Consider the following 25,904-nt stretch of genomic DNA (forward strand, 5'->3'; position numbering starts at 1 on the left):
TCCTGGAGCCTTCTCCGCTCCTCTTCCTTCCTTCTCCCTCTTGCAGGCCTGGGCCTCTGTTACTAGGCCCGCCTCCGGAGCAGAGCTCATGCAGAGCCCCTGCTCCCTGCCACTTCTGCTCAGACTTCTCTGCACTGAACTAAGATGGTGCCCACCTTTTATACTCCCTTCTCAATGCACCCAGGAACTGCTTCCTCCCTGCTCCTGCACTGCAGGGTTCCCCTTCCTCAGTGTTCCCTCCCCCCACTCCAGCCAGGGACAGGGACTGTCGTGCCCATCTCAGGGGCATATTGGTTGCCCTGCCCCACGGCAATGTGGTGTAATGCATGCAGGTGTCGGGTCCTGATCCACACTCCATCCTTATCTGAGAGTGAGATATCACACCTCTGGGTGAGGTGCAATACGTCTGTAGCAACCGAGCCCTCGGTGCTACAGTTCCATTTATCTTCAGCCTAGGTGACGTATTGTGATACAGGGCCGTGATTTTGGCTATAAAAGGGTCCCCTAGACCCCTACCCCAAGCTTTTTAAGAGAATCATATATGGCGTGCCAGGAGACTCTATGGAATGCTTTCTCAGCATCCAACGAGAGTATCTACTTACAAATTTTTAACTGCATCTAGCCCAGGAAATACTTTGTGCCTAGTAGCAGTGTCTGCTAGTCAGCGGATTATCCCGGCTGTTAAGCAAGCTACACCACCTGTAGTTTGGACACTTAATTTTTTCAAAGGAAATGCTTCGGGACCACGGGATACTTAGTGAAGAGCATCAGGAGGCACCCCAAGGCATAGGGGCTGGGACTGGCACTAGGATGCCTTGCGGTGGACAGCCGAGCTCGATCCTTATAAAAGCTTTTTAACTGCAGCAGCTTTAGTGGACGCTACTGGAGCTGGAATTACGCGGCTGCTGGCATGAGACTTGCCCTCCAATAGATCCTTGTAAATGGATTTAAAGTGTATTCATTCAAATTAGAGGGACAATTTAAATTAAAAAGCTTAGAGCTGCCTCCACCACAGGGGGGCTCTCTCGACCCACCAGCGGACAGGCACCAGTATTGGGAGAGGGGGGCTGGCCGTCAGGGTTCACCGCGGCTCTGGCACAAACCCGGCGACACGGAGGTGGCACGGGCAGGAGCGGACTGGCCGTCTCGGCTTCTCACTTTTTGGATTTTAGAAGGGCATGACATGCCTATATCTGTGTCTCCCCCTCCTTTTACTCCTCCACCTCTTTTCTTTTCGCATGACTATATGTACTTGTCACTTTTCCATGTGTTAGTTGTGTCTTCTGAGCAGTTTGTCAGCTTTTGGACACCTTTGAAGGTGTTTTCTATGTGTTTCTATGTGTTTTTGTTTGCCTGCCATTGGTTTTAACGGTGTTCGAAGGTGTTCGACGAACAGTTCGACGAACTGTTCGGCGAACACACGGGTGTTCGACGAACCGAACCGAACTCGAACACTACGGGGGTGGCTCAACACTAGTAGGCACATCGCATTTTAGCCGGTGAAGTGGCAGGCCCAACGACTTCTGTAGAGATGTAAGTCGCTGAGCTGCGGGATGCGAACGGCGGAAGTGAGCACACAGCGACCGTGCCCTCTGCAGAAGGCCATCTAGTCTGGGATAGTGGGCTAAAAATTGCTGGACAACCAGGTTCAACACGTGAGCCATACAAGGCACATGTGTGACATTGCCCCGGCAAAGGGCCGCACCCAGGTTTGCAGCATTGTCGCACACGGCCTTCCCTGGTTTCAGGTCCAGTGGAGACAACCATTCATGAAATTGGTTCTCCAGAACTGACCACAACTCCTCAGCTGTGTGACTCACATTTCCCAGACATTTCAATGTAAAAACCGCCTGATGACGTTGAGCCCTACTGCCAGCATAGTAAGGAGGTGTGCAGGATCCCTTCTGCGCAGTTAGAAAGCTTGTGGCATGACCAGACAGGCTTTGGGTGCAGGTGGAAGACCGAGAGGAGGTTGAGGAGGCAGAAGCAGTGGAGGAAAAATGACATAAAGAGGATTGATGCACAACTCGTGGGGACGGCAAGACTTGGACAGCAGCCCCTTGTCCTGCTGTCACCATAGTTACCCAGTGCCCAGTCAGCGACATGTAACGCCCCTGTCCATGCCTACTCGTCCAAGTGTCTGTGGTGAAATGCACCCTGTCACACACAGAGTTTCTCAAAGAAGCGGTGATGTTGTGTGCGACATGCTGGTGGAGCGCAGGCACACCTTTCTTTGAGAAGTAGTGCCGACTGGGCATCTGGTACTGGGGCACTGCGACGGACATAAGGTCTCGAAAATCCTCTGTGTCCACCAGGCGGAAAGGCAGCATTTCTGTAGCCAAGAGCTTGCAGATGGTGAAATTCAACCTCTTAGCTTTCTCATGGCTAGGAGGAAATGGTCTTTTACTTGTCCACATCTGAGGGACCGAGGGCTGGCTATTGTGCTTAGACGGGGTTGATAAGGGTGTCCCCGGCAAACTGCCGGTCTGTGAGGAAGATGCAGGCGGACATGTTAGGTTGCCTTGATCCAAAGGTGGTGCTATCGATGTCGGACAGCGCTCAAGACCAGCTGGTGTTACCACCTCCAAAGAAAATGATGACCTGCCAATCACGCTGGCTGTTGCGGGTAAAGAGGTGGCAGGTCTGCGCCCCAAAACAGGTGTGACTGCTGTCCCCCCAGTCACAGAGGATGAAGAGGCCGCGGATGCACAAGATATGGCAGACGGTGGTTGGCCCGGCCGGCTAGACCGCATTGTAGCACACTGAGCTTCCCACTGCAACTTATGCTTCATGTCCATGTGCCGGTTCATGCATGAAGTACTCAAACTATGTATTTTTTGGCCTCTACTTAGCTTTTGCTGACAAATGTTACAGATAACACGAGTTGGGTCATCTTTATCGATCTGAAAAAATGCCCAGGCTATGCAAGGCTTAGCACCCATGCGACCTGAAGAGCCACCACGACTTGTGGTGAGAGGCAGAGTTGTGTTTGAGGATGCAGTTGTTGACGTGCTTCCAGTACTACGTCTCTGTCCAGGAAGGCGCAACCTGACCTCGTCGTCACTAGCATCTTCCTCCACCTCCTCTGCTGACCTCATCTCTTGGCTGACTGTGGGTTGACAGTAAGTGGGATCTCCGACCTCATCATCATCACCCTGTGCGTTATCACACCCGTCGTCCTCAGAGCCAACCTATTCCTGCCCTGACAAAAAACTAAAGTTGTCGCTCCAATCAGGTATTTGAGTCTTATCATCGTCTTCCTCATTGTCTCCACCAACAGGAGTTACAGTTTGGGAATGAGGGTCTACATTATGGTCAGAACCTTCTGCGTCTGGTCCTGGATCCGACTCATAAAGATTCTGGGCATCAGTGCAGATCATTTCCTCGTCTGGATTCACAGAAGCGCTGGAGTCGACCTCTGATTCCCAGGCTATAGTATGAGTAAACAGCTCTGCAGACTCAACCATCTGTTCTACCTCATACTCAGACGGGCAGCTGGAGATTTGGGAGCTGTGAGGAAGCAAGTGCGATTTGGGTGACACCTTTGAGGACTGGAGTATTTGTGATGTTGAAGTTGATGTGGAGGAGAGCCCACTTAAAGGAGCACTTGATATCCGTTGAAGCACCTGCTGTTTTTGTGCCTCATCTGGAATTTGTAGCGATTGGCGTGGCCGTAAGAAAGGGATCTTATCACATTGTCCGCTAAAAGAAGTAGACATTTTAGTTTGGCTGGAAGATGGTCTTTCTTCTGCACCTACCCCACGGACACAACCTTTTTTCCCCTTCCCAACACGCCTATTCCCCTTTCCACCAGCAGCAGGCCTTTTTCCACTCATTTTGGTGGTTAACTAATTCACAACTCTGGAGTTGTTTGCACAAAAAAACAATGGATGGTAACCGAGCAGAGCTGAGTGGCCAAACTGTGGTATTAGGCCAAAACTATTGGCTGGGTTAGATGCAGAAAAAAATTATTTTTAATTTGCAACCTGATGGAGGTCAGTATAGATGGACTAATAGACCAAGTCCCACACACCGCTAGAAGCCCAAATATTTTTTCAGAGCTAGATGCAGAAAAAAATTATATTCAATTTGCAACCTGCTGGACGTCAGTATAGAAGGACTAATAGAACAAGTCCCACACACTGCTAGAAGCCCAAATATTTTTTCAGAGGTACTGTAGATGCAGATAAAAATTAGTTTTAATTTGCAACCTGATGGAGGTCAGTATAGATGGACTAATAGAGAAAGTCCGACACACTACTAGAAGGCCAAATATTTTTTCAGAGGTATATGCAGAAAAAAATATATTCAGTTTGCAACCTGATGGAGGTCAGTATAGATGGATTAATAGAACAAGACCCACACACAGCTAGAAGCCCAATATTTTTTCAGAGGTAGATGCAGAAAAAAATATATTCAGTTTGCAACCTGATGGAGGTCAGTATAGATGGACTAATAGAACAAGTCCCACACACTGCTAGAAGCCCAAATATTTTTTCAGAGGTACTGTAGATGCAGATAAAAATTAGTTTTAATTTGCAACCTGATGGAGGTCAGTATAGATGGACTAATAGAGAAAGTCCGACACACTACTAGAAGGCCAAATATTTTTTCAGAGGTAGATGCAGAAAAAAATATATTCAGTTTGCAACCTGATGGAGGTCAGTATAGATGGACTAATAGAACAAGTCCCACACACTGCTAGAAGCCCAAATATTTTTTCAGAGGTACTGTAGATGCCGATAAAAATTAGTTTTAATTTGCAACCTGATGGAGGTCAGTATAGATGGACTAATAGAGAAAGTCCGACACACTACTAGAAGGCCAAATATTTTTTCAGAGCTAGATGCAGAAAAAAATTATATTCAGTTTGCAACCTGATGGAGGTCAGTATAGATGGACTAATAGACCAAGTCCCACACACCGCTAGAAGCCCAAATATTTTTTCAGAGCTAGATGCAGAAAAAAATTATATTCAATTTGCAACCTGCTGGAGGTCAGTATAGAAGGACTAATAGAACAAGTCCCACACACTGCTAGAAGCCCAAATATTTTTTCAGAGCTAAATGAAGAAAAAAATTATTTTTAATTTGCAACCTGATGGAGGTCAGTATAGATGGACTAATAGACCAAGTCCCACACACTGCTAGAAGCCCAAATATTTTTTCAGAGCTAGATGCAGAAAAAAATTATATTCAGTTTGCAACCTGATGGAGGTCAGTATAGATGGACTAATAGAATGATGCTATGCCCAAAAGATTTTACTTCACTAGGTGCAGTAAAAAAATTGGTATTCTATACACAGGTGGTATATCTTGCAACACAGATAGGCTACTCCACTGACTAACACACTCTGCAATAGGCCAAAAAGGATTAGCTTTGCTAGATTCAGCCAAATGCTGTGAAAAAAACTTGCACAGCACTGGGACAGACCTGCCTGGCAAAAACTGATAGGAACTGATGTAACCTAGTCCTGAAAAGGACTCCAATTACAATTAGTCTTTACTCCCACAATCTATCTATTTAAGAGCACAGACCTGCCTGATAAAAGTCGTAGGAAATGCTGTAACCTAGTCCTTAAAAGGACTGCAATCACAACTATTCCCTACTCCCAAGCTATCTGTATATTTGTGCGAAAATTGGCTTGAAATTAACAAGGTATAGCGCACACAGCAACAGCGGTGCCGTCTAACACGCAGCTGCAGCAGTGAGAAAATGGTGGCGACGGGGAAAATGGCTTGGTCTTATAGGGCAAGGACATGTGACATACACTGCCAATCACACATGCCCTTGATTGTGTGAAAAAAAGCACTTCGCTCCGTGTGTGCGCTGCTGATAGGCTGACAGATTGCACCTCCCCACTGCAAATGCGGGAAAGAGAAAAAAAAATGGAGATCTTCATTGTTCCTGCAGAGATCCATCCCCTGCCCCTCCCCCCGCCCCGCTGTACACTCAAACTGCGTATTAACATTAATTTTCATCATTACTGAGAAAAAATCCAGTTATGATTTTGGTGCACGAACAGTTATCGAACATAACCTCGAACAGCCGAATTTTTCTCAAATTGTTCGTGTTCGCCGACCGGCTCGAACACCGCCCAAAACAGCTCGAATTTGAGATTGGCGAACAGTTCGAGTAGAACAACGCTCATCTCTACTTCTAAGGTGCCAGAACAGCAGAACCCTCCATAAGAGACTTAATTTTACAAACTACACCTCTCAATGAACTCATCTAGGGGTGCAGTGAGCATGTTGACATCACATGTGCCTCACAGAATTTTATACCATTGGGCAGTGAAGAAAGAATAATGACATTTTTACCACCAAAGTTTTGTTTTATCCCCAGATTTTACATTTTCACACTGAAAAATTGGTAAAAATGGCACCAAAATTTATCACACAATTTTTTCTGAATATAGAAATTCCCCATATGTGCCTGTACAGTACTGCTTAGCTACACGGTGAGACTTGGGAGGGACGAAGCGCTATTTGCCTCCTGGAGCGCAGATTTTCCTAGAATAGTATTTAGACTCCATATACACAGCTAAGTGCTAGAAAAGCAGAATTCCCTCTCAAGTGACCCATTTTGGAAATTATACACCTTTGGGAATTTATCTACATGTGTGGTGAGGATTCCCCTTTATGACCTGGGGCATAGTAGTACGCCCCAGGTCATCACCCCCGGTTCAGTGAGGGCTCCAGCGCTGAGCCCTCACTGAACCGGGCACATGTCAGCTGATTCTTACAGCTGACATGTACCTGCAACAGCCGCGGGTGGAATCGCGATCCACCCGCGGCTGTTAACCAGCTAAATACCGCTGTCAATCTCTAACAGCGGCATTTAACATCACCGCGCCGGAAGTGCGGTATTAGTCCCACCATATGTGACCCCGTCACATGATCGCGGGTCACCGATGGGTTGGCATGACAACCCGAGGTCTGCAGCAGACCCCTGTGGTTGTCATGTCCTGATTGCCATGAGAGCGGCCCAGTGGTCAGCGCTCATAGCAAGTGAGCATTTTTGCTGCATATACAGTAGGCGATCTGCTCATCGCCTGTATGTAGCAGAGCCGATCAGGTAATTGCTGCTTCTAGTCTCCTATGGAGACTATCAAAGCAAGTAGAAAGTGTAAAAAAAATGTTTTTAAAAATATAAAAAAATATAAAAGTTTAAATCGCCCCATTCAAAATAAAATAATAAAAAAAACAACACATACACATATTTGGTATCGCCGTGTTCAGAATCACCAGATCTATCAATATAAAAAAAGAATTAATCCGATCGGTAAACGGCGTAACGAGAAAAAAATTCCAAACGCCAGAATTACGTTTTTTTGGTCGCCGCAACATTACAATGAAATGCAATAATAGGCGATTAAAACATAGGATCTACCCCAAAATAGTATCATAAAAAACATCACCTTGACGCGCAAAAAATAAGTCTTCACCCAGCCCCAGATCCCGAAAAATGGAGACGCTACAGGTCTCGGAAAATGGTGCAATTTTTTTTTTTTACCAAACTTTCCATTTTTTTTTCACCACTTAAATAAAAAAAGAACCTATACATGTTTGATGTCTACGAGCTCGTAATGACCTGGAGAATAATAATGGCAGGTCAGTTTTAGCATTCAGTGAACATGGTGAAAAAAAAAAAAAAACAACTGTGGAATTGCATTTTTTTTGCAATTTCACCGCACTTGGAATTTTGTTCCTGTACACTATATGGTAAAACCAGTGATGTCGTTCAAAAGGACAACTTGTCTTGCAAAAAATAAGCCCTCACATGGCCACATTGACTGAAAAATAAAAAAGTTATGGCTCTGGGAAGGAGGGGAGCAAAAAATGAAAACGCAAAAACGGAAAATGCTCTGGTCATTAAAGGGTTAACTACATGGGTGTTTTCCAGAAACAAGCAGTAGTGGATGTTGCTGAGTGAAAATTGCAAACTGCCATTGTAGTGACCAGTAAGTTATGCCTAGCTCGTGCTTCTGAAGACATGCACCCATAAATTAGGCGTGCTCTCATTGCTACAGAATTGTCAAACATGTGAATGCTAAATGTGGCTCAGGCACACTGTGGGGCTCAGAAAGGAGGGGGGCATTTGGATTTGGGAGCACAGAATTTGCTGAATTTCTTTTGATGGGGCAAGGGCCATTTCGCTTTTCCAGAGCCTTTGTGCTACTAGTAACGTGGAAGCCCCCTATATTTTGTTAATGGATGACGGACCTGAGTGGGGGCTTGATTTTTTTGTGGATTGAGTCGAAACTTTTATTGTGATCTAAAATGTAATGTAAAATGTTCCCATTTATTTTGTGCTCTACTCTGAGCACTGATATCGGGGTTTCCATTTAAATCTCTGAGTGATGTAATTCAGATGAAACCCCTGAGAGATCCATTCACTATAATGAGGCAGAAGAGTTACTCTGGGCTCTGTCTGGCCTCTGTTTAGCAGTGTCCTTTTTTTCATAGGTTCACAAAACTATGGCCAATGGCACTTTTATGCACTCCTAATAAAAAGACTAACACCTTGGGATCACAGGCCAGACGGCGTCTACGGTGCCTCCATCTGCCTCATTACAGGGAATCTTCTGCCGGGTATTCAGTCTTAATCACATATTTCAGAGATTTACATGGAAACCCCAGTGTAAGCGCTCAGCGCAGAGCGCAGGATAACTGTGAGCCGAGCCATACTGTGATGTTTGGGATGCAGAATGAACAAATCAGCAGCACTTGATGAACTGGTTTTATTTATTTTTCACATTGTTCCTCGTGCGGTATAATTGATTAGACGACTTTATTTTTTGAGTCGGTGTGATTAAAGCGATACCAAATTTATATTGGGTTTTTGTGTTTGGCAGGTGTCACACACTAAAAATCACTTTTTTTTTGCAAAGACTAGTTTTTGCATCGCCATATTTTGATAACTATAATTTTTCCAGAATTCGGCCGACAGAGACATGTAAGAGCTTCTTTTTTGCAGGACAAGTTGACGTTTTTATTGGTATAATTTTCGGGCACGTGACATTTTTTGATCACTTTCTATTCAGATTTTTGGGAGGCAGAATAAACAAAAAACATCTATTCAGGAATTGTTTGGTTTTTTTTAACGCCTTTCCGCGTGTGGTAAAATTGATAAGGCAGCTTTGTTCTTCTGGTCAGTATGTTTAGAACAATACTACATTTTTATATATTTTTTATGTTTTGGTGCTTATACACAATCAAAATTATTTTATAGAAAAAATATTTTTTTTTGCATCGCTTTGTTCTGAGAGTTATAACTTTTTTATTTTTTTACTGATGGAGCTGCATGGTGGCTTGTTTTTTTGCAAGACAAGATGATATTTTCAGCTGTACCATTTTTATTTACATTTGTCTTTTTGATCGCATTTTATTCCACTGCAGTATGATGATAAAGCACCATTTTTTGCTTTGTTTTTTATTGTCTTTTTTTTACCATGTTCACTAAAGGGGTTAACTAGTGGAGAGTTTTATAGTTCAGGTCATTCTGGACGTGGCAATATCAAATATGTGTACTTTTCTAGTTTTTTTTTTGTTATTTTTTTTCATAATAATATTTATTTATGGGTACAATATAGTTTTATTTTTTGGAATATTTTTATATATATATATATATATATTTTTTTTTTACAGATTTTTTTTCACTTTTTTTTTACTTTCTGTCACTTTTTTACTTTGTCGTGATACAGCAGGCCAGATGTCAGTTTGAAATTGTTTAGAGCATTTATTCTATTGTATACAGGCCTCATCCACAGTAAAAAATCGAATTTCTTCTGTTACTAAGGTGATATAGCAGGCCACAGGCCACATCTCAGGCTGAAATGTTTTTGGGCATATATTCTATTTTATACAGTCCTCATCCACAGTAAAAAGAAATCTAATTTCTTCTGCTACTAAGGTGATACAGCAGGCCACATCTCAACTTGAAATTTTTTGGTGCGGTTATTGTTCTCTATCCAGGGGTTCACATAATAAAATCTAACTTTGTTGTCTTACTACTGTGCTACCTAAAGCAGGCTACATTTCATCTTTTAAACCTTTGGTGCTGTTATTGTTCTCCATATAGGGGTACACATGATAAAATCGAAATTGGTTTTCTTACTACCGTGCTACCTAAAGTGTGCCTCACTGCTGTCCTGGGGAAAACTACTCTTAAGATTGTCTTCAAGCGTGTTTTGATACTCCAGCATGGGCACGTCTCTTTCCAGGGGGAGAAGCATCTGGCAAAATGTACTTTTGTTCCTTGGATCGAACAGAGTGGCAACCCAATAGTCAGCACTATTTTTAATCCTAACAATACAGGCAACAATCATGTTGCAGATAGTGCTGCAAGAAGGCGCTTGCTTCCTCCATTCCCTCCTGTCAACCACGGACAACAGAGAGGGGTTCATTATCCTCTTCATCTCGCATCAATCAACTCTTCCTCCTCATCCTCCTCCATTTGTTCCTTAGCTTCTGCACTTTCACTAATAGTTTGTCTGGTACTATGAGCCCCCCCGATCACTGTAATCCACCCTCCCATGGCACCCGCCTGTTCAACAACTTGAGATATTGTTAGCCCTTCTGCATTCTTCTCTGCTTTCACCTCTTTTCCTGGGGCCACTACCTCCTCCCACAGACTATTCAAAGAGTGCTCCAGCATGTAGATGACTGTAATAGTGATGCTGATGACTAACCATCTTAGTAACCATTTCTAAAATGTGCAGAAGGCTGCAGAGGTCCTTCATCTGTGTCCACTACGCAAGTGTGATTTCCACCACGTCCGTACTGTGTTTGCCCAGGCTATACAACATGAGATACTGCACCAGGGCTAATCAGTCGCTGCTGCAACAGTAGCTGCAACATGTGCAGAGTTGAATTACACTATGTTGGCACATCGCATATCAAACGGTTAACCAGTAGGCCGAAAAGTCTCTGTAGCGACACAAGTCAATGACGCATGGGTTGCGAATGGCGGAAGTGAGCACACAGCAACCGTGGTTTCTGCAGCAGTGCATCCAGGCCAGGATAGTGGTGAAATTTCAGTACCATCAGGTTGAGGATGTGGGCCATGCAAGGCGTGTGTGAGATTGTCCCAGCTTAGGGTTGCCACAAGGTTTACACCATTATCGCACAACTCTTGAACCGTATGACTGCGATCTCCAAGACCTCTTAATTTTAACACTGCCTGATTGCGGTGAGCCCTGGCTGCGCAGAACGGAGGTGGTGTGGATTCTCTCCGCACTGTTGGAATATGTGTCTCATTAAGGCAGAGGTTGATGGCGCAGGTGGAGGCCCTAGAGGAGGTGGAGGAGGCAGATGCACTGGAGGGAAGTGTTAGATACAGTGCCTTGGGGCTTCCAAAACTTGATGTCTAGTGACACCTTGGTGTCTAGTGGTTTATTTCTCCATCCCCTGGTGTGTAGTAGTTTAGTTCTCCAACCCTAGCCGTTTAGTAGTTTAGTTCCCCAACCCCTGTTGTCTATTAGTTTGGTTCTCCATGTTCTGGTATGTATTTGTTTAGTTCTCCAACCCCTGTTTAGCAGTTTAGTTCTCCATCTTCTGATAGGTAGGGGTTTAGTTCTCCATCCCCAAGTGCCCTGCAAGCCTTGGGGATTCCAAGACTTGTTGAGCAGCCCATTTCCAGCCTGCCCCCACAGCCACCACAGTCACCTAGTGTCCAGTCAGCGAGATGTAACGCCACTGGCCATTCTTGCTTTCCAGGTGTCAGTAATGAATTGCACCCTGTCAATCCTAGATGTTTTCAAGGAACAGGTGGTTTTGTCTGCAACTTGCTGGTGTAGCACAGGCACATCTTTCTTAGAGAAGTAATGGCAACAATCTTTTATGTGAACACAACTGTGGGATTGAGGGCTTGCTGCTGTGCTGAGAGAGAGTGGAGTAGGGTGAACACGACAAGCTACTGGACTGTGAGAGAGGTGCAGGCGGAGATGTTACAGTGGATTGAGAAAGATGGAGTGTGCTCAGTATCTGAAATCAGTCAAAAAAGCAGGCATGTCCACTTCTGTAACAGCTGACGGGTTCTCACTCATCTCAACTGTAGCAGGTAAACAAGTAGAGGTTCTACGGCCGGAGACCTGTGTGAGAGCACTTGCCACGGTGACGGAGGAGGAAGCAGAAGATGCTGTTGATGGGACGGCCGGTGGTTGGCAAGGCCCGCTAGTCTGCATTTTAGCACAGTGAGATTCCCAGATAAACGCATGTTGATCGCGCATGTGCCAGTTCATGCATGTAGTAGTACAGGAAAAAATATATATATATATTTTTGTACCGTGTTAGCCAGTAGATCGAAAAATATTTAGATTTGGGAGTCCTCAGTGGTTGATACCTTTTAATGGCTAACTGAAAAGATGGTAACAGGTTGCAAGCTTTCAAGGCTACTCAGGCCTCTTCGTCAGGCTAATATAACACTAAATCTGAAGAGTCACATATTTACACATTAGGACACAGAAATAATGCAATAGATGAGACAGGTAACATTAAGTAGAGCTATTACTGTGGAAGAAAGATAAACAGGTCTGGCTGTAAATATTGGATTGGTTCATAGATAAGGACTGTTATGATGGCCCCAAAGCTCTGAAGACCACATTTCTTAGTTGATGTAGAATGACATAAATCCATGAGACACATTCATTCCTGCTCTGAAGGTGTCAAAGGTCACCATTAGTTTATGTTCCAAGACTCTACTGTCTCTCTGAGATTTGAAGTTACCTTTAAATACCAATAATTTCATGTCTGTGATGTTGTGATCAGGTAAACAAAAATGCTTGGCCACAGGTAAATCTATTTTTTCTTCTTTCATTGTGTGGCGATGATGATTCATCCTTGTCCTAAGTTTTTGCCCTGTCTCTACATGCAGACCCACTGATGGACATTTGATGCATATAATTAAGTACACTACATTAGATGTGATACAGCTGAAAGTACCCGGGATATTGTATTCCTTATGCGAGTTGGGTATCTTTATCTTGTCTGTGATCATTATACCATTATATGTAGTTGTCAAATTATTGCATTTTTTTACTTTACTCTGTCGTTTTTAACAAAGTTGGCAGATAACGTGAGTTATGTCATTTTTTGCGGTCTCCAAAAGGACCCAGGCTAGGCAACCCTTACCACCCCTGCAAATTGCAGACCCGTGAAAGCTGCTGTCCACTGCCAGAGTTGGGGCTGAGGATGCAGTGCTTGTCATGGTTGCACTACTCAGTGTTTGTGCGGAAAGCCGCAATGTAACGTCCTCATCTTCCTCCTCCTCTATCTCCTCTGTTGAGCTACTTAGTTGAATGCCTCTGGGCTCACACCAAGTGGGATCTACAACCTCATCGTCATCCTCTCTGTTCTCCCACTCCTTACCTGGAGAGTCACCCTCCTCTTCCTGCCCTGACAGCACAGTACAGTCCTCGTGTGCCTCAAGTATCTGAGTCTCATCATGATCACTTCCACCCCTAAGGGTTAACATCTCGTTTGGATTCTGCTGGTACCCTACTTTGCCCGGCCCTAGCTCAAACTGAAAAACATTTTGGGCATCGCTGCACATGCACATCCTCTTGAATCTGTGAATCTTTGGATAAGACCTCTGATGTCCCGGAATAGAATGTGTGAACAGCTCTGCAGACTCAGTTGGGTGGTTGGAGAGTTGTGATGCGGGGGGAAACAAGGGTAATTGGGGTGCCACCTCTGAAGACTGTTTTGTGTGATGTTAAGGTGGAGGAAGAGGAGCAGAGGCCACTTGATACAGCACTTGCCATCTACTGGAGCACATGCTCTTTCTGGCCCTCATCTACAAGGTGTACCGCAGTGTGGCTGGCAAAGAAAGGGAGTGGAGTAGCCTGTCCACTAACAGAAGTTGTCAAAATGCTGCGCAATTGCTCACTGCAGCAAAACAAACCTACATGTCATCTCTCATATCATCCTTGTCTAACAACCCTAAACAGCTATTCAGTGCTTTCAATTCTCTCCTCCATCCACCAGCTCCGCCTCCCTCGCCTCTCATCTCCGCTGAAGGCTTTATCTCATTCTTCAAGCAGAAGATTGACAACATAAGGCAAAGCTTTTGCTTAAAGTCCCCACAGTCTCTCCTCATAACTACTCAACTCTCCTCCTCCAAAACCAGCTTGTTCGCCATCACGGAAGATTATCTTTCCTCTATACTCTGTGGATCTTTTATCCCCATTAGACTGGAGCTCATGTGCGACTTGACCACTGATCCATTCATTCCCTCAGTGGCTGTTCTTGTTTTTTCTGGAAGAGAATGAATGGAGCTGCGATCAGACCTCCCACCTGCTGCAGCATTTTAAAATGGGGATAAGTGTCATGTCAGGGATAAAACTTCCCCATTCTTCCGATCAGTGCGTTTTCCAATGTTTTGGACCCAAACGATCACTAAGTGATCACCGATCCTGTGGATCTCATGGATCGATGATAACTTGTTTTAACCAAAGAACCCCTTTAATGCAAACTACCTCATTCCAAACCTTACCACAGTCTCCATCCCAAACCTAACCCACCTTTTAAACCTTTTACTAACAAATGGTGTCTTCCCCTCATGCTTCAAACATATCTCGATCACACCCATTCTCAAGAAGCCCTCCCTTGACCCATACTCTGTGTCTAGCTATCGCTCCATATCACTTCTCCACTATGCCTCAAAATTACTGGAACAACACATCAATTTTGAAATGTCCTCCCACCTCTCCTCCTGCTCCCTGTTTGACCGCTTAGAATATCTGGCTTCCGACCGCACCATTCTGCTGAAACTGCCCATAACCTACTAACCACCAAATCCAAACGACACTCCTCCTCCTGGACATGGCATCTGCCTTCGACACAGTGGACCATTCCCTTTTACTACAGACTTTCTGATCTCTTGCCATTACAGACTTGGCCCTTTCTTGGATCTCCTCATACCTAACAGACAGGACATTCAGTGTTTCCCCCTCACACACCACCTCATCATATCGTCCCCTAGTTGTCCCACAAGGTTCAGTTCTAGGACTCCTGCTCTTCTCCATCTACACCTTTGGCCTGGAACAGTTCATAGTCTAACAGCTTTCAGGGTCACCTCTATGCTGATGACACACAGATCTACCTCTCTGGACCTGATGTCACCTCCTTACTAACCAGAATCCCACAACGTGTGTCCACTATTTCATCTTTCTTCTCTGCTAGATTTCTAAAACTTAATATGGATAAAACCGAATTCATCATCTTTCCACCATCTCATTCATCCTCCCCAACTGACGTATCCATCAAAGTCAATGGCTGCCCACTCTCCCCTGTCCCACAGGCTTGACTCTGATCTCTCCTTCAAATTTCACATCCAAGCCCTTTCCATTTGCTGCCGACTCCAATTCCAAAATATCTCCAGGATCCGCACATTCCTCAACCATGAATCTACAAAAACACTAGTGCACGGTCTCATCATCTCCCGCCTCGAATACTGCAGCCTCCTGCTCTGTGTACTCTCTTCTACCACTTTTGCACCCCTCCAATCTATGCTAAACTCTGCTGGCCGAGTAATCCACCTGTCACCCCACTATTCCCCTGCTTGTCCCCTCTGTCAATCCCTGCACTGGTTCCCCATTGCCCAGAGACTCCAATTGAAAACCCTAACTTTGGCACACAAAGCCATCCGAAACCTGTCTCCTCCATACATCTGTGACCTAGTCTACCTGTGCTTACCTGCGTGCAACCTCCCATCCTCACAAGATCTCCTTCTCTACTTCCCTCTTATCTCTTCTTGCCACAGTCGCATACAAGATTTGTCCCATGCATCTCCCCTACTCTGGAACGCTCTACCCCAACACATCATACTCTCGCCTACCGTGGAAACCTTCAAAAGGAACCTGAAGACCCACCTCTTCCGACAAGTGTACAACCTGTAGTAACCCTCTCTCCACCATACCACTGCACGACCAGCTGTACCCTCACCTATTGTATCCTCACCCATCCCTAGTAGATCGTTTACATTTTCACATGTAAAGTGCCATGGAATAAATGGCGCTATAATGATAAATAATAATAAGAATTATACTACTTGTACTCAGGGTCAATTGATGATGACATTTTCCTGGTGTCTGCCCCTAATTTGATCTTTTTTGGCAGCTTTTGGGCCTGTTTGAAGGTGTTGCGTATGCATTTTGTTTTACCTCCAATTGAGTTTAATGGGGTTCGGTACGTTCCTCGAACCATTTGTCGAATTATTCTGCGAACATCGGGAAGTTTGCAGAGCCGGGACAAACCGAACATTTAAAGGTTTGCTCATCTCTAATTAATACCCAGAAGTTTATGAAGAATTTGCAGTCATCATTGGCCCGATCTCGTCCCTCTGATGTCCTGACTTTCTGAAATCCGATCTCTGAAACATGATAATGAAACACTGCAAAGTGTTTTTCATTCCCTTCTCAATCCAAAAGTGCAGGCCCCAACCACCAACCTCAGTGCTGATGATCTAGGCAATTATTTCAACGAAAAAATTGACCACATCCAACTGGAAATTTTCTCCCGATCCCCTAATATCATGCATTCACTTCTCTCCCACACTTCATGTATTTCACTTTCTGTGTTTGAACCGGTCACAGAAGAAGAAGTTACCAGGTTCCTTGCATCTTCTTGCCTTACTACCTGCACCATTTACCATATTCTCTCACATCTCCTTCAGTCCCTTTTCCTGGCTGTCACCACTCACCTATCTAAAATATTTAACCTCTCTCTCTTCTGGAATCTTTCCATCCTCCTTCAAACACACCAGGATACACCCATTACTTAAAAAACCATCCCTCGGCCAGAACTGTGCTTACAGTATAACTGGTGACTCAGATAAACTTATCTTCAGAAGCAGAGGTGACTCTTGGTCTTCCTTTCCTGGGGCGGTCCCCATGTGAGTCAGTTTCTTTGTAGCGCTTGATGGTTTTTGCAACTGCACTTGAGGACACATTCAAAGTTTGCCCAATTTTTCGGACTGACTGACCTTCATTTCTTAAAGTAATGATGGCCACTCGTTTTTCTTTACTTAGAATTTAATTTGTATTATGGCAAGAAAAAAGCATCTAACAGTCTACTCAGTAGGACTATCAGCTGTGCATCCACCTGACTTCTGCACAACACAACTGATGGTCCCAACCCATTTATGAGGCAAGAAATCCCACTTATTAAACCTGACAGGGCACACCTGTGAAGTGAAAACCATTTCCGGTGACTACCACTTGAAGCTCATCAAGAGAATGCCAAGAGTGTGCAAAGCAGTCATCAAAGCAAAAGGTGGCTACTTTGAAGAACCTAGAATATAAGACATATTTTCAGTTGTTTCACACTTTTTTGTTAAGTATATAATTCCACATGTGTTAACTCATAGTTTTGATGCCTTCAATGTGAATGTACAATTTTCATAGTCATGAAAATACAGAAAAATCTTTAAATGAGAAGGTGTGTCCAAACGTTTGGTGTGTACTGTATACAGTGTGTGTGTGTGTGGTGCGTACGGCGTATACAGTGTGTGTGTGGTGCATACGGCATATACAGTGTGTGTTTGTGTGTGTGTGTGTGTGTATGGTGCATACTACATATACAGTATGTGTGTGTGTGTGTGGTGCGTACTGCATATACAGTGTGTGTGTGTGTGTGTGTGTGTGTGTGTGGTGCGATGGTGTTCCGCTGGTGGTACCGCGCAAGAGGCTGGTCGGTGAACTTCCGCCGCTTGGAATTCTGGGATCCAGACACATCTGGATGGAACAGGATGTGAAGACATTACAAGGTAAGTATATTAATAGATTAAAAGTTCTTTGAGTTAGCTTGAATGTGAAGTAATCCTTAATTGCTTTAGCTATAACAAAGGATGAATTTTTTACAACAATGGGGTGATCTATTTAAATCAATTAATTGGAGAACATTGCACTTTAATATTCTATTCACTAGGTCACTTTACTGCATTTGACTAGCTAAAGTTAATTGTTTAGTTCCTTTTTTGGTATTTATATTTATTTGCATCCATACCTATCACAATAGGTTCCCATTCAGACCATTGAATCAATTTTGCCTGTTTGCTAGTACCCCACCAGAGTCTGTCTTGCACCTTTTCTGATTTAATTGCTTTTATATGATGTTATACTAATAAAAATAAAAGTTTTTACAATTCAGTTCAGTATCACTTCTAATTTATGCCAAAGTGAAACTATGCACTTGATGGGTCTTAGGTTAATTTAGGTATTGAAGAGTGAAGGGAATAGAGAAGGGCGTTTTGGTTATAAAATATTCACAAAGATGCAGACTTTTCTCAATGTAAACCACAAGAAGTAGACTTTTATTATTGTTTCCTTCATTATATTTGTGTATGTTTCCTTTGCAAGGTTCTGTCGGAGGAGATGAAAAAATATATATTTTCTACAACTGTTTTACCGGTATTGCACTGTTCAATTCATGCTATGGAGGTAAGTACCACAAGGACCAATTTTATGAACTGCACTCATTTCTAAAAGATTTCTAAAAAAAACTGCTAAGCATGCTTGTGGGAGCTTGTATCTATCATAGATTTTAAACCTTGTGAGTATGTAATTAATGTAACAAATGGAAAAAACCTGTTAAAGTGAAACTATCACTAGATTCATGCAGCATGAATAGGAGTCTGGCTAGACTGTTGAGTCCAGATATGTCTTTATCTGAAACGTCACATCGTCTCCATAGGGAAGAGAACACAGGGAGAGGTCTGACTAGTCCGATGCAGTCACTAGCCAGCTTCTCCATGCCCCAATCCAAGTGACAGACAGGTCTCTTTCTATGAACATTCATGGGAAAGATCTGTCAATCAACTGGAGCAGGGTATGGAATTTCTAACTATGTTTTCTCTGAACACTACCCTAGTTTAGAAAAATACCTGGCTGCAGTGGTGCAGCTAGGCTCCGATTTATGCAGTCTGCGGTTTTAGCAGTTTGAATCTTGTGACAGGTTTATTTTAAGCAGATATGAAAATACAAAAATATCAATACCAAAATACAACAGCTTTTACTATTGACCACAAACCTGTAGATGGTGTTTGCTTGACACAATTTCTTTCTGTGTTTCCTCTGCTACACTACCCTGTTTCAGGTCAGCTTACTTTTTTCTCTCCGTAACTCTTGCTCACCAAGATAAAAACTCTCCGAATAGGTTCCACTATGGACCCACTATGCAGCATCTCCTATCACCTTACTTGCAATGGACGAACTACTCCAGCTTCTAGTCCAACAAAACACCCCCATGGGAACATGACCACTCTGGTCTCAAGCTTATCACGTCCTAGTTTAACAGTTTATATAGGCCACACATGGTCACTCTGCACAATACACCTTTGGTGCAAATCTCTTCATGTGTTCCTTTTCCCCAACAAACTAACATTGAACAATAAATCTCTGGAGTAGTGAGTGCCTAAACTCCTCCAAGTGGTTGTCGTGGGTAGGCAGAATTATGTTAAATGGGTTGTCTGGCCCAAACCGATAAGTCTGCAATCACTCTGTGTGACTGCAGACTTATGAATCTCCCCAGCGCACGCACTGTGCATTGTTGGGATTTTCCGGTTTCAGACCCGGGAAAGGAGGGTATGTATGAACTATACATACTCCCAGCCAGTGGGTGCGTCCTCACTCTCCATACACTTGTATGGAGCGAGCCCGCGCCCTCTAGTCAGTCATGCCCACCAGACGGCCGCGTCACTAGACAGGGGGCGGAATCTGCTCAATACAAGTGTATGGAGCGAAGCCGTGCCCACTGGCATGGGGTATGTATAACTCATACATACCGTTCCCGGGTCTGAAACCAGTGAAACCCTGCAGCACACCGTGCATACGCTGAGGGGATTCATAAATCTGCAGTCACACAGAATGACTGCAGACTTATCGGTTTTCCTTTCAACTTGCACACACACCACTAATGCCCCAGGGTGGGGATATGTGAGCAGCCAGTCCTACCCATTTCTCTAGCTGCTCAAAAGCCTGGCCCTGGACACGCCCTATTAACTCTCTCAGCACTATATGTGCTGGAGACTGCTTTTTCGGGGCTTATGTCACTGCGGCTACCAACCTCGATGATACATATCGCCCATAGAGGACCTGTCCGGCAGTCATCTTACAATAGATTAACGCATAGTGGCTACATGAAGTAGACAAAACATACAAAACAGACAAAATGTCAAAAACATACAAGATATAAAAATATACAATCAAAAAATACATTCAAAATCAACGATGCTTACAGACTAAACAAATAGCATATTAAGAGTGTAGGGGTTTTACTCGCTGGGGTGCGATGGGAGGAAAACAGGAGGCATGTTCCTTTAAAAGTTCATGTTGGTTTATTGCTTCATAAACCCAGAAGCAAAACAGAAAAGTAAATGGCCTTGAGATCAGGCAAACAAAGTAAATGTCCTTAGCAAGTCTCTGCTCATTCAGGCCTGTGTGGCACACAAGCTGGGGTAGCGTCCAGTGTCCTGGCTTGGTCCGAAGACAAACACACACAGGAGGCCTTCTCCCTCCAAGCACACAGACCATGTGGCAAACAGCAGCCTCCATTTTATAGGCTGATAACCACACTGTAGTATCGGCGTCTCTGCCCCCTGACAGGCAGAGATGCCGTCCCTCTTACCGCTGCGCTCCCTGCTTGGCGTCCTCCGGCGCTCCTGCTTCTGCTGCTGCCGGCGCGCGCAGCTTCCCGGGCATGGTACTTAGGGCGCGCGCGCCTTCCTAAGGAGTCCCCGGCCAATGGCCGGAGGACCTCGCATATAAAAAGCACCTCCTCCAAAATGGAGGTGCCCGTGCAAGGTTGTAGCTTTGTGTGTTAAACTCTGCTTCAGCCCTCAGGTCCCGCTGCTAGCCTGACGTCCAGTCCGCCAGCCTGACTACCAGTCCAGTCCGCCAGCCTGACTACCAGTCCAGTCCAGTCCGCCAGCCTAACTACCAGTCCAGTCCGCCAGCCTGACTACCAGTCCTGTCCGCCAGCCTGACTACCAGTCCTGTCCGCCGTCTGGTCTACTCTCCAGCCCGACAGTCTGTCTACAGTCCAGTCCGCCAGTCCGTCTATGGGCTCTGCCCGCCTACTTACCTGGAAGCACCTGCCTGTTCCCTGCCGTGCCTACCAGTCAGCCTACCTGGAGGCTCCTGTCTGTTACCTGCCGTGCCTACCAGTCAGCCTACCTGGAGGTTGGTACCTGTTACCTGCCATGCCTACCAGTCAGCCTACCTGGAGGCTCCTGCTTGTTAGCTGCCGTGTCTGCCAGTCCATCTTCCCGGATCACCCGTCAGCTTGCCTGCCATGCTCATCTGCTGTACCGGTCAGTCCCTGCCTTCTGACCCATGGGAGTCACCTGCTCTCATACAAGGTCTGGCCCAGAGTAGCACCTGGTCCCTCTGTTCGGTCCTTCCCTGGTCACGGAGTCGATTGAGCCGCCGTACGACCTTGGTCAGTCCGAGTTGATACCTAGTTACGCCCCTCTGGTCCCTCCTTGCACCGCAGCACAGAGGTTCCACCACCCGGATCCGTAACACACACCTAGAGGTGAGGTATATGGGTTGCTGGACTCGCCCATTCTCTCCTAGCAACCCATACCCCGACTCCCAGGTGCAACAATTAGTCCTCTTAGTGCATGTGTGCACTAGAGAAAAATACACCGGGCTACATCACACAGACCAGCCATCACTGTGATACATACCTCCCATCGACTACACGACCATTAGCCACCTTACATACCTACTCCCTCTGCCTAAAGCCGTGGGGCTTGGCACCTTCTACCACTAGACAGGGCATTCTCGAGAGAGAGCATCAGCATTACCATGTAGCTTCCCTGCTCTATGTTCTACATGGAAGTTGAAATCCTGTAGGGATAAAACCAGTGGGTGACCCTGGCATTTTTCTTCTTTGTTTCCCTCATCCATCTGAGTGGGACATGGTTGGATACCAATCTAAATTTTCGACCTAGCAGATACTACCGCAATGTGTCCACCGCCCACTTTATGGCCAAGCACTCCTTCTCTATGACCTCATAATTTTTCTCACAGGAGGACAGCTTCCTACTCTGGTAGAGGACAGGGTGCTCATCCCTGTGTATTTCTTGGGAAAGGACTGCTCCCAAACTGACATCTGAGGCATCTGTCTGTAGTACAAACTCTTTCTTGAAGTCGGGGGCAACCAGGACCGGTTGCCTACACAGAGCCACTTTCATCTATTGAAAGGCCGTCTCCGCCTCTGCAGTCCACTTGGCCATGGCTGATTTTGTCCTCTTAAGAAGGTCAGTCAAGGGTGTGGCCATCATGGCGAGGTTTGGGATGAACCTTCTGTAGTATCCCACGATTCTAACACGGCTCTAACCTGCTTTTTTGACAGCGGTCTCTGCCAGGTTTGGATTGCCTCCACTTTACTGATTTTGGGTTGGATGTCACCTCTACCAACCACATAACCCAGGTATTTGGCTTCTTCTTTCCCCATGGCACATTTCTTCGGGTTTATTGAAAACCCTGCCTTCCTGAGAGCATCAAACACCACCTGGACCTCTTCCAGATGACTCTCTCAGTACGGGCTGAAGATAACAATATCGTTCAGGTATGCCGCGGCGTATTGCTTATGGAGTGCAAGAATTCAATCCATAGCTCTCTGGAAGGTTGCAGGGGCCCCCTGCAGTCCAAACGGCATCCGGACATAATGGAGGCATCCATCCGGCATAGAAAACACATTCTTCTCCTTGGCTCCCTGTGCCATAGGGATCTGCCAATATCCTTTCGTCAAATCCAAGGTGGTTATAAACCTTGCTGGCCCAAGTCTCTCGATCAGCTCGTCGACACGTGGCATGGGATATGCATCGAATTTGGAGACTTCATTCAACTTCCGATAGTCGTTGCAAAATCTCCACTCACCAACGGGCTTTGGGACCAAGATGATCGGGCTCGACCAATCGCTCTTGGATTTTCGATGACACCGAATTTCAGCATATGAGCCAACTCTTTAGAGATCAACTCTTGTCAGGCCTTAGGTATCCGATAGGGCTTCAAGTTCACCTTACATGTGGCTCTGTCAGAACCTTGTGTTTTATGAAGCTTGTGCAGCTTGGCAATTCCGAGAACAGATCCCGGTTCTTCTGCAATAACTCCCGACACTGCTGTTTCTGGGCCTTCGTTAGCGTTTTCACTATTGCGACTCCTAAAACGTCACCTCCACAGCCTCCCTGTCTTGCCACGGCTTGATGAGGTTGACGTGGTATATCTGGTATGGCTTACGTCGTCCCGGTTGGTGAACCTTATAATTTACTTCACCAACCTTCTCCACCACCTCATAGGGCCCTTGACACTTGGCCAAGAACTTGCTTTCCATGGTAGGTATTAGAAGAAGGACTCTGTCACCAGGATTGAATTGCCGCACTCTGGTTGAGCAGTTTTAGACCCTGGCCTGCACTTCTTATGCCTGGAGGAGATGTTCTTTTACAGGGGGCATCACCTTCGCTATCCTCTCCTGCATCAGAGCAACGTGCTCGATGACGCTCCTGTGGGGCATGACTTTGGTTTCCCAGGTTTCCTTTGCTACATCCAGGAGATCCCGCGGATGTCAGCCATACAGGAGTTCAAATGGCGAGAACCTCGTAGAGGCCTGTGGAACCTCTCGGATAGAGAACAACAGATACAGCAGGAGACAGACCCAGTCTCTCCAATCCTTTTCTATGGCCTTCTTCAGAATACTCTTCAGAGTTTTGTTGAACCTCTCTACGAGGCCATCTGTCTGACGATGGCACACTGATGTTCTCAGTTGGGAGATTTGTAGGACCTTGCACAATTCCCTTATTACCTTACTCATAAAGGGTGTTCCCTGGTCAGTCAGGATCTCCCTTGGCAACCCTGTCCGAGAGAAAACATGGACTAACTCACGAGCTGTAGTCTTGGAGGAGGAGTTTCTCAGCGGGATCACTTCGTGATAGTGAGTGGCATAGTCCAAGATGCCCAAAATATATTGATGTCCACGAGCAGATTTAACCAAGGGACCGATCCAGTCCATGGCAATTCTCTCGAATGGCACTTCAATAATGGGCAATGGCACGAGGGGACTTCAAAAGTGAGAGGTGGGGGCGGTTAACTGACATGTAGGGCAGGTTCTGCAATACTTTAATATTTACCGGTGACACCCGGGCCAATAGAAACTCTGCATGATCCATTCCTGCATTTTTTCCACCCCTAGATGTCCCCCCAAGATATGTGAATGGGCCATGTACAACCCCTTCCGTCTATAGGGCCCCGGCATCAATAACTGTTCCACCAACTCCTCCCTTACTTTCGTAACACAGTACAACAATTCCCCACTCAACATAAAATAGAGAAACCATGTGTTAGCCCCAGGCTCCTGTGCAACCCCATTTATGACCCTGACATTATTGAAGGCTCCCTTCAGGCTAAGTGCCCACGATGTAGAAATGCTGCATATTTTTTCGGCTTCTCCCTGGCAGGAAAAACGCATGCGGATTTTACATGCGTTTTTCCCACCAGGCAGAAGCATTTGTCAAGCGTTTTTGCATGCATTTCTGCATGGGGGTTATCAAGCGCTTTTCCAAGCGATTTTAGCATCACTTGGAAAAGTGCTTGACAACTTGTTCACACTATATAAATCCATGCAACCGGCAAATAATAAGAATGGTAAAAAATAAAAAATAAAAATTATACTTACCTTCCGATGTCCTCCCGGTGTTTTCTCCGCTCCGTCCAGTGTCTTGGGTGGCTCGTGGTGGTGTGAAGGACCTGCGGTGACGTCATTGAGTCATGTGTCAGGTCACATGACTCAATGACCTATTCGGGTGCTCTGAAGAAAAGAGTAATCTCAATTGCAAAAAGAACTTCGGCACTCCATACATGAAAATATAAGAAATATTGTATCTAGACTAATGTCACTTTGAAAAATGAAGGTTTTTTGCGCATAATTTGGCCAATTTATGTGTGCCCATCAACCACGACAAGGTCACCTTCGTATGATGGGAAACTACGCTACGCTACCACTGGATATGCCACTCTTGGGCTGTAAGCCTGTATGGACAACATGTCTCTGCTTGGGCTTTTAACCTACAATGTATGGACTGGTAGAGCTAGTTAAAACCACCTGTGACTGAATGGGAGGGACACATGGTCAGAAAAAAGGCTGTCAAACTTCTAATAGTGTGAACACGTACCTGCTGCAATGCTCCAGGAGCGGGATCCCAAAAATGATTAATAGAAAAAAGAGAGGGGTCGCTCACTGGTCTATTCGGGTGCTCTGAAGAAAAGAGTAATCTCAATTGCAAAAAGAACTTCGGCACTCCATACATGAAAATATAAGAAATATTGTATCTAGACTAATGTCACTTTGAAAAATGAAGGTTTTTTGCGCATAATTTGGCCAATTTATGTGTGCCCATCAACCACGACAAGGTCACCTTCGTATGATGGGAAACTACGCTACGCTACCACTGGATATGCCACTCTTGGGCTGTAAGCCTGTATGGACAATATGTCTCTGCTTGGGCTTTTAACCTACAATGTATGGACTGGTAGAGCTAGTTAAAACCACCTGTGACTGAATGGGAGGGACACATGGTCAGAAAAAAGGCTGTCAAACTTCTAATAGTGTGAACACGTACCTGCTGCAATGCTCCAGGAGCGGGATCCCAAAAATGATTAATAGAAAAAAGAGAGGGGTCGCTCACTGGTCTATTCGGGTGCTCTGAAGAAAAGAGTAATCTCAATTGCAAAAAGAACTTCGGCACTCCATACATGAAAATATAAGAAATATTGTATCTAGACTAATGTCACTTTGAAAAATGAAGGTTTTTTGCGCATAATTTGGCCAATTTATGTGTGCCCATCAACCACGACAAGGTCACCTTCGTATGATGGGAAATATATATATTTTCATGTATGG

At 45.1% G+C, this 25,904-nt stretch overlaps 1 protein-coding gene across 4 annotated transcripts in view; it reads left to right on the forward strand.

Moving 5' to 3' along the window:
- The window catches only part of LOC141161763 (uncharacterized), a 647,860-nt gene that overhangs the window by 383,588 nt on the left and 238,368 nt on the right, over positions 1-25,904 (forward strand). For all 4 annotated transcript variants that reach the window (XM_073647070.1, XM_073647060.1, XM_073647089.1 and 1 more), the window contains one exon: positions 18,362-18,442. In XM_073647070.1, coding sequence (XP_073503171.1) covers positions 18,362-18,442 — 81 coding nt within the window. The remainder of the gene's footprint in view (positions 1-18,361; positions 18,443-25,904) is intronic.

Source organism: Phyllobates terribilis, unplaced genomic scaffold (assembly GCF_046119375.1).
Source record: "Phyllobates terribilis strain yellow unplaced genomic scaffold, ASM4611937v1 Scaffold_1__5_contigs__length_1240528914, whole genome shotgun sequence".
NCBI lineage: Eukaryota > Metazoa > Chordata > Amphibia > Anura > Dendrobatidae > Phyllobates > Phyllobates terribilis.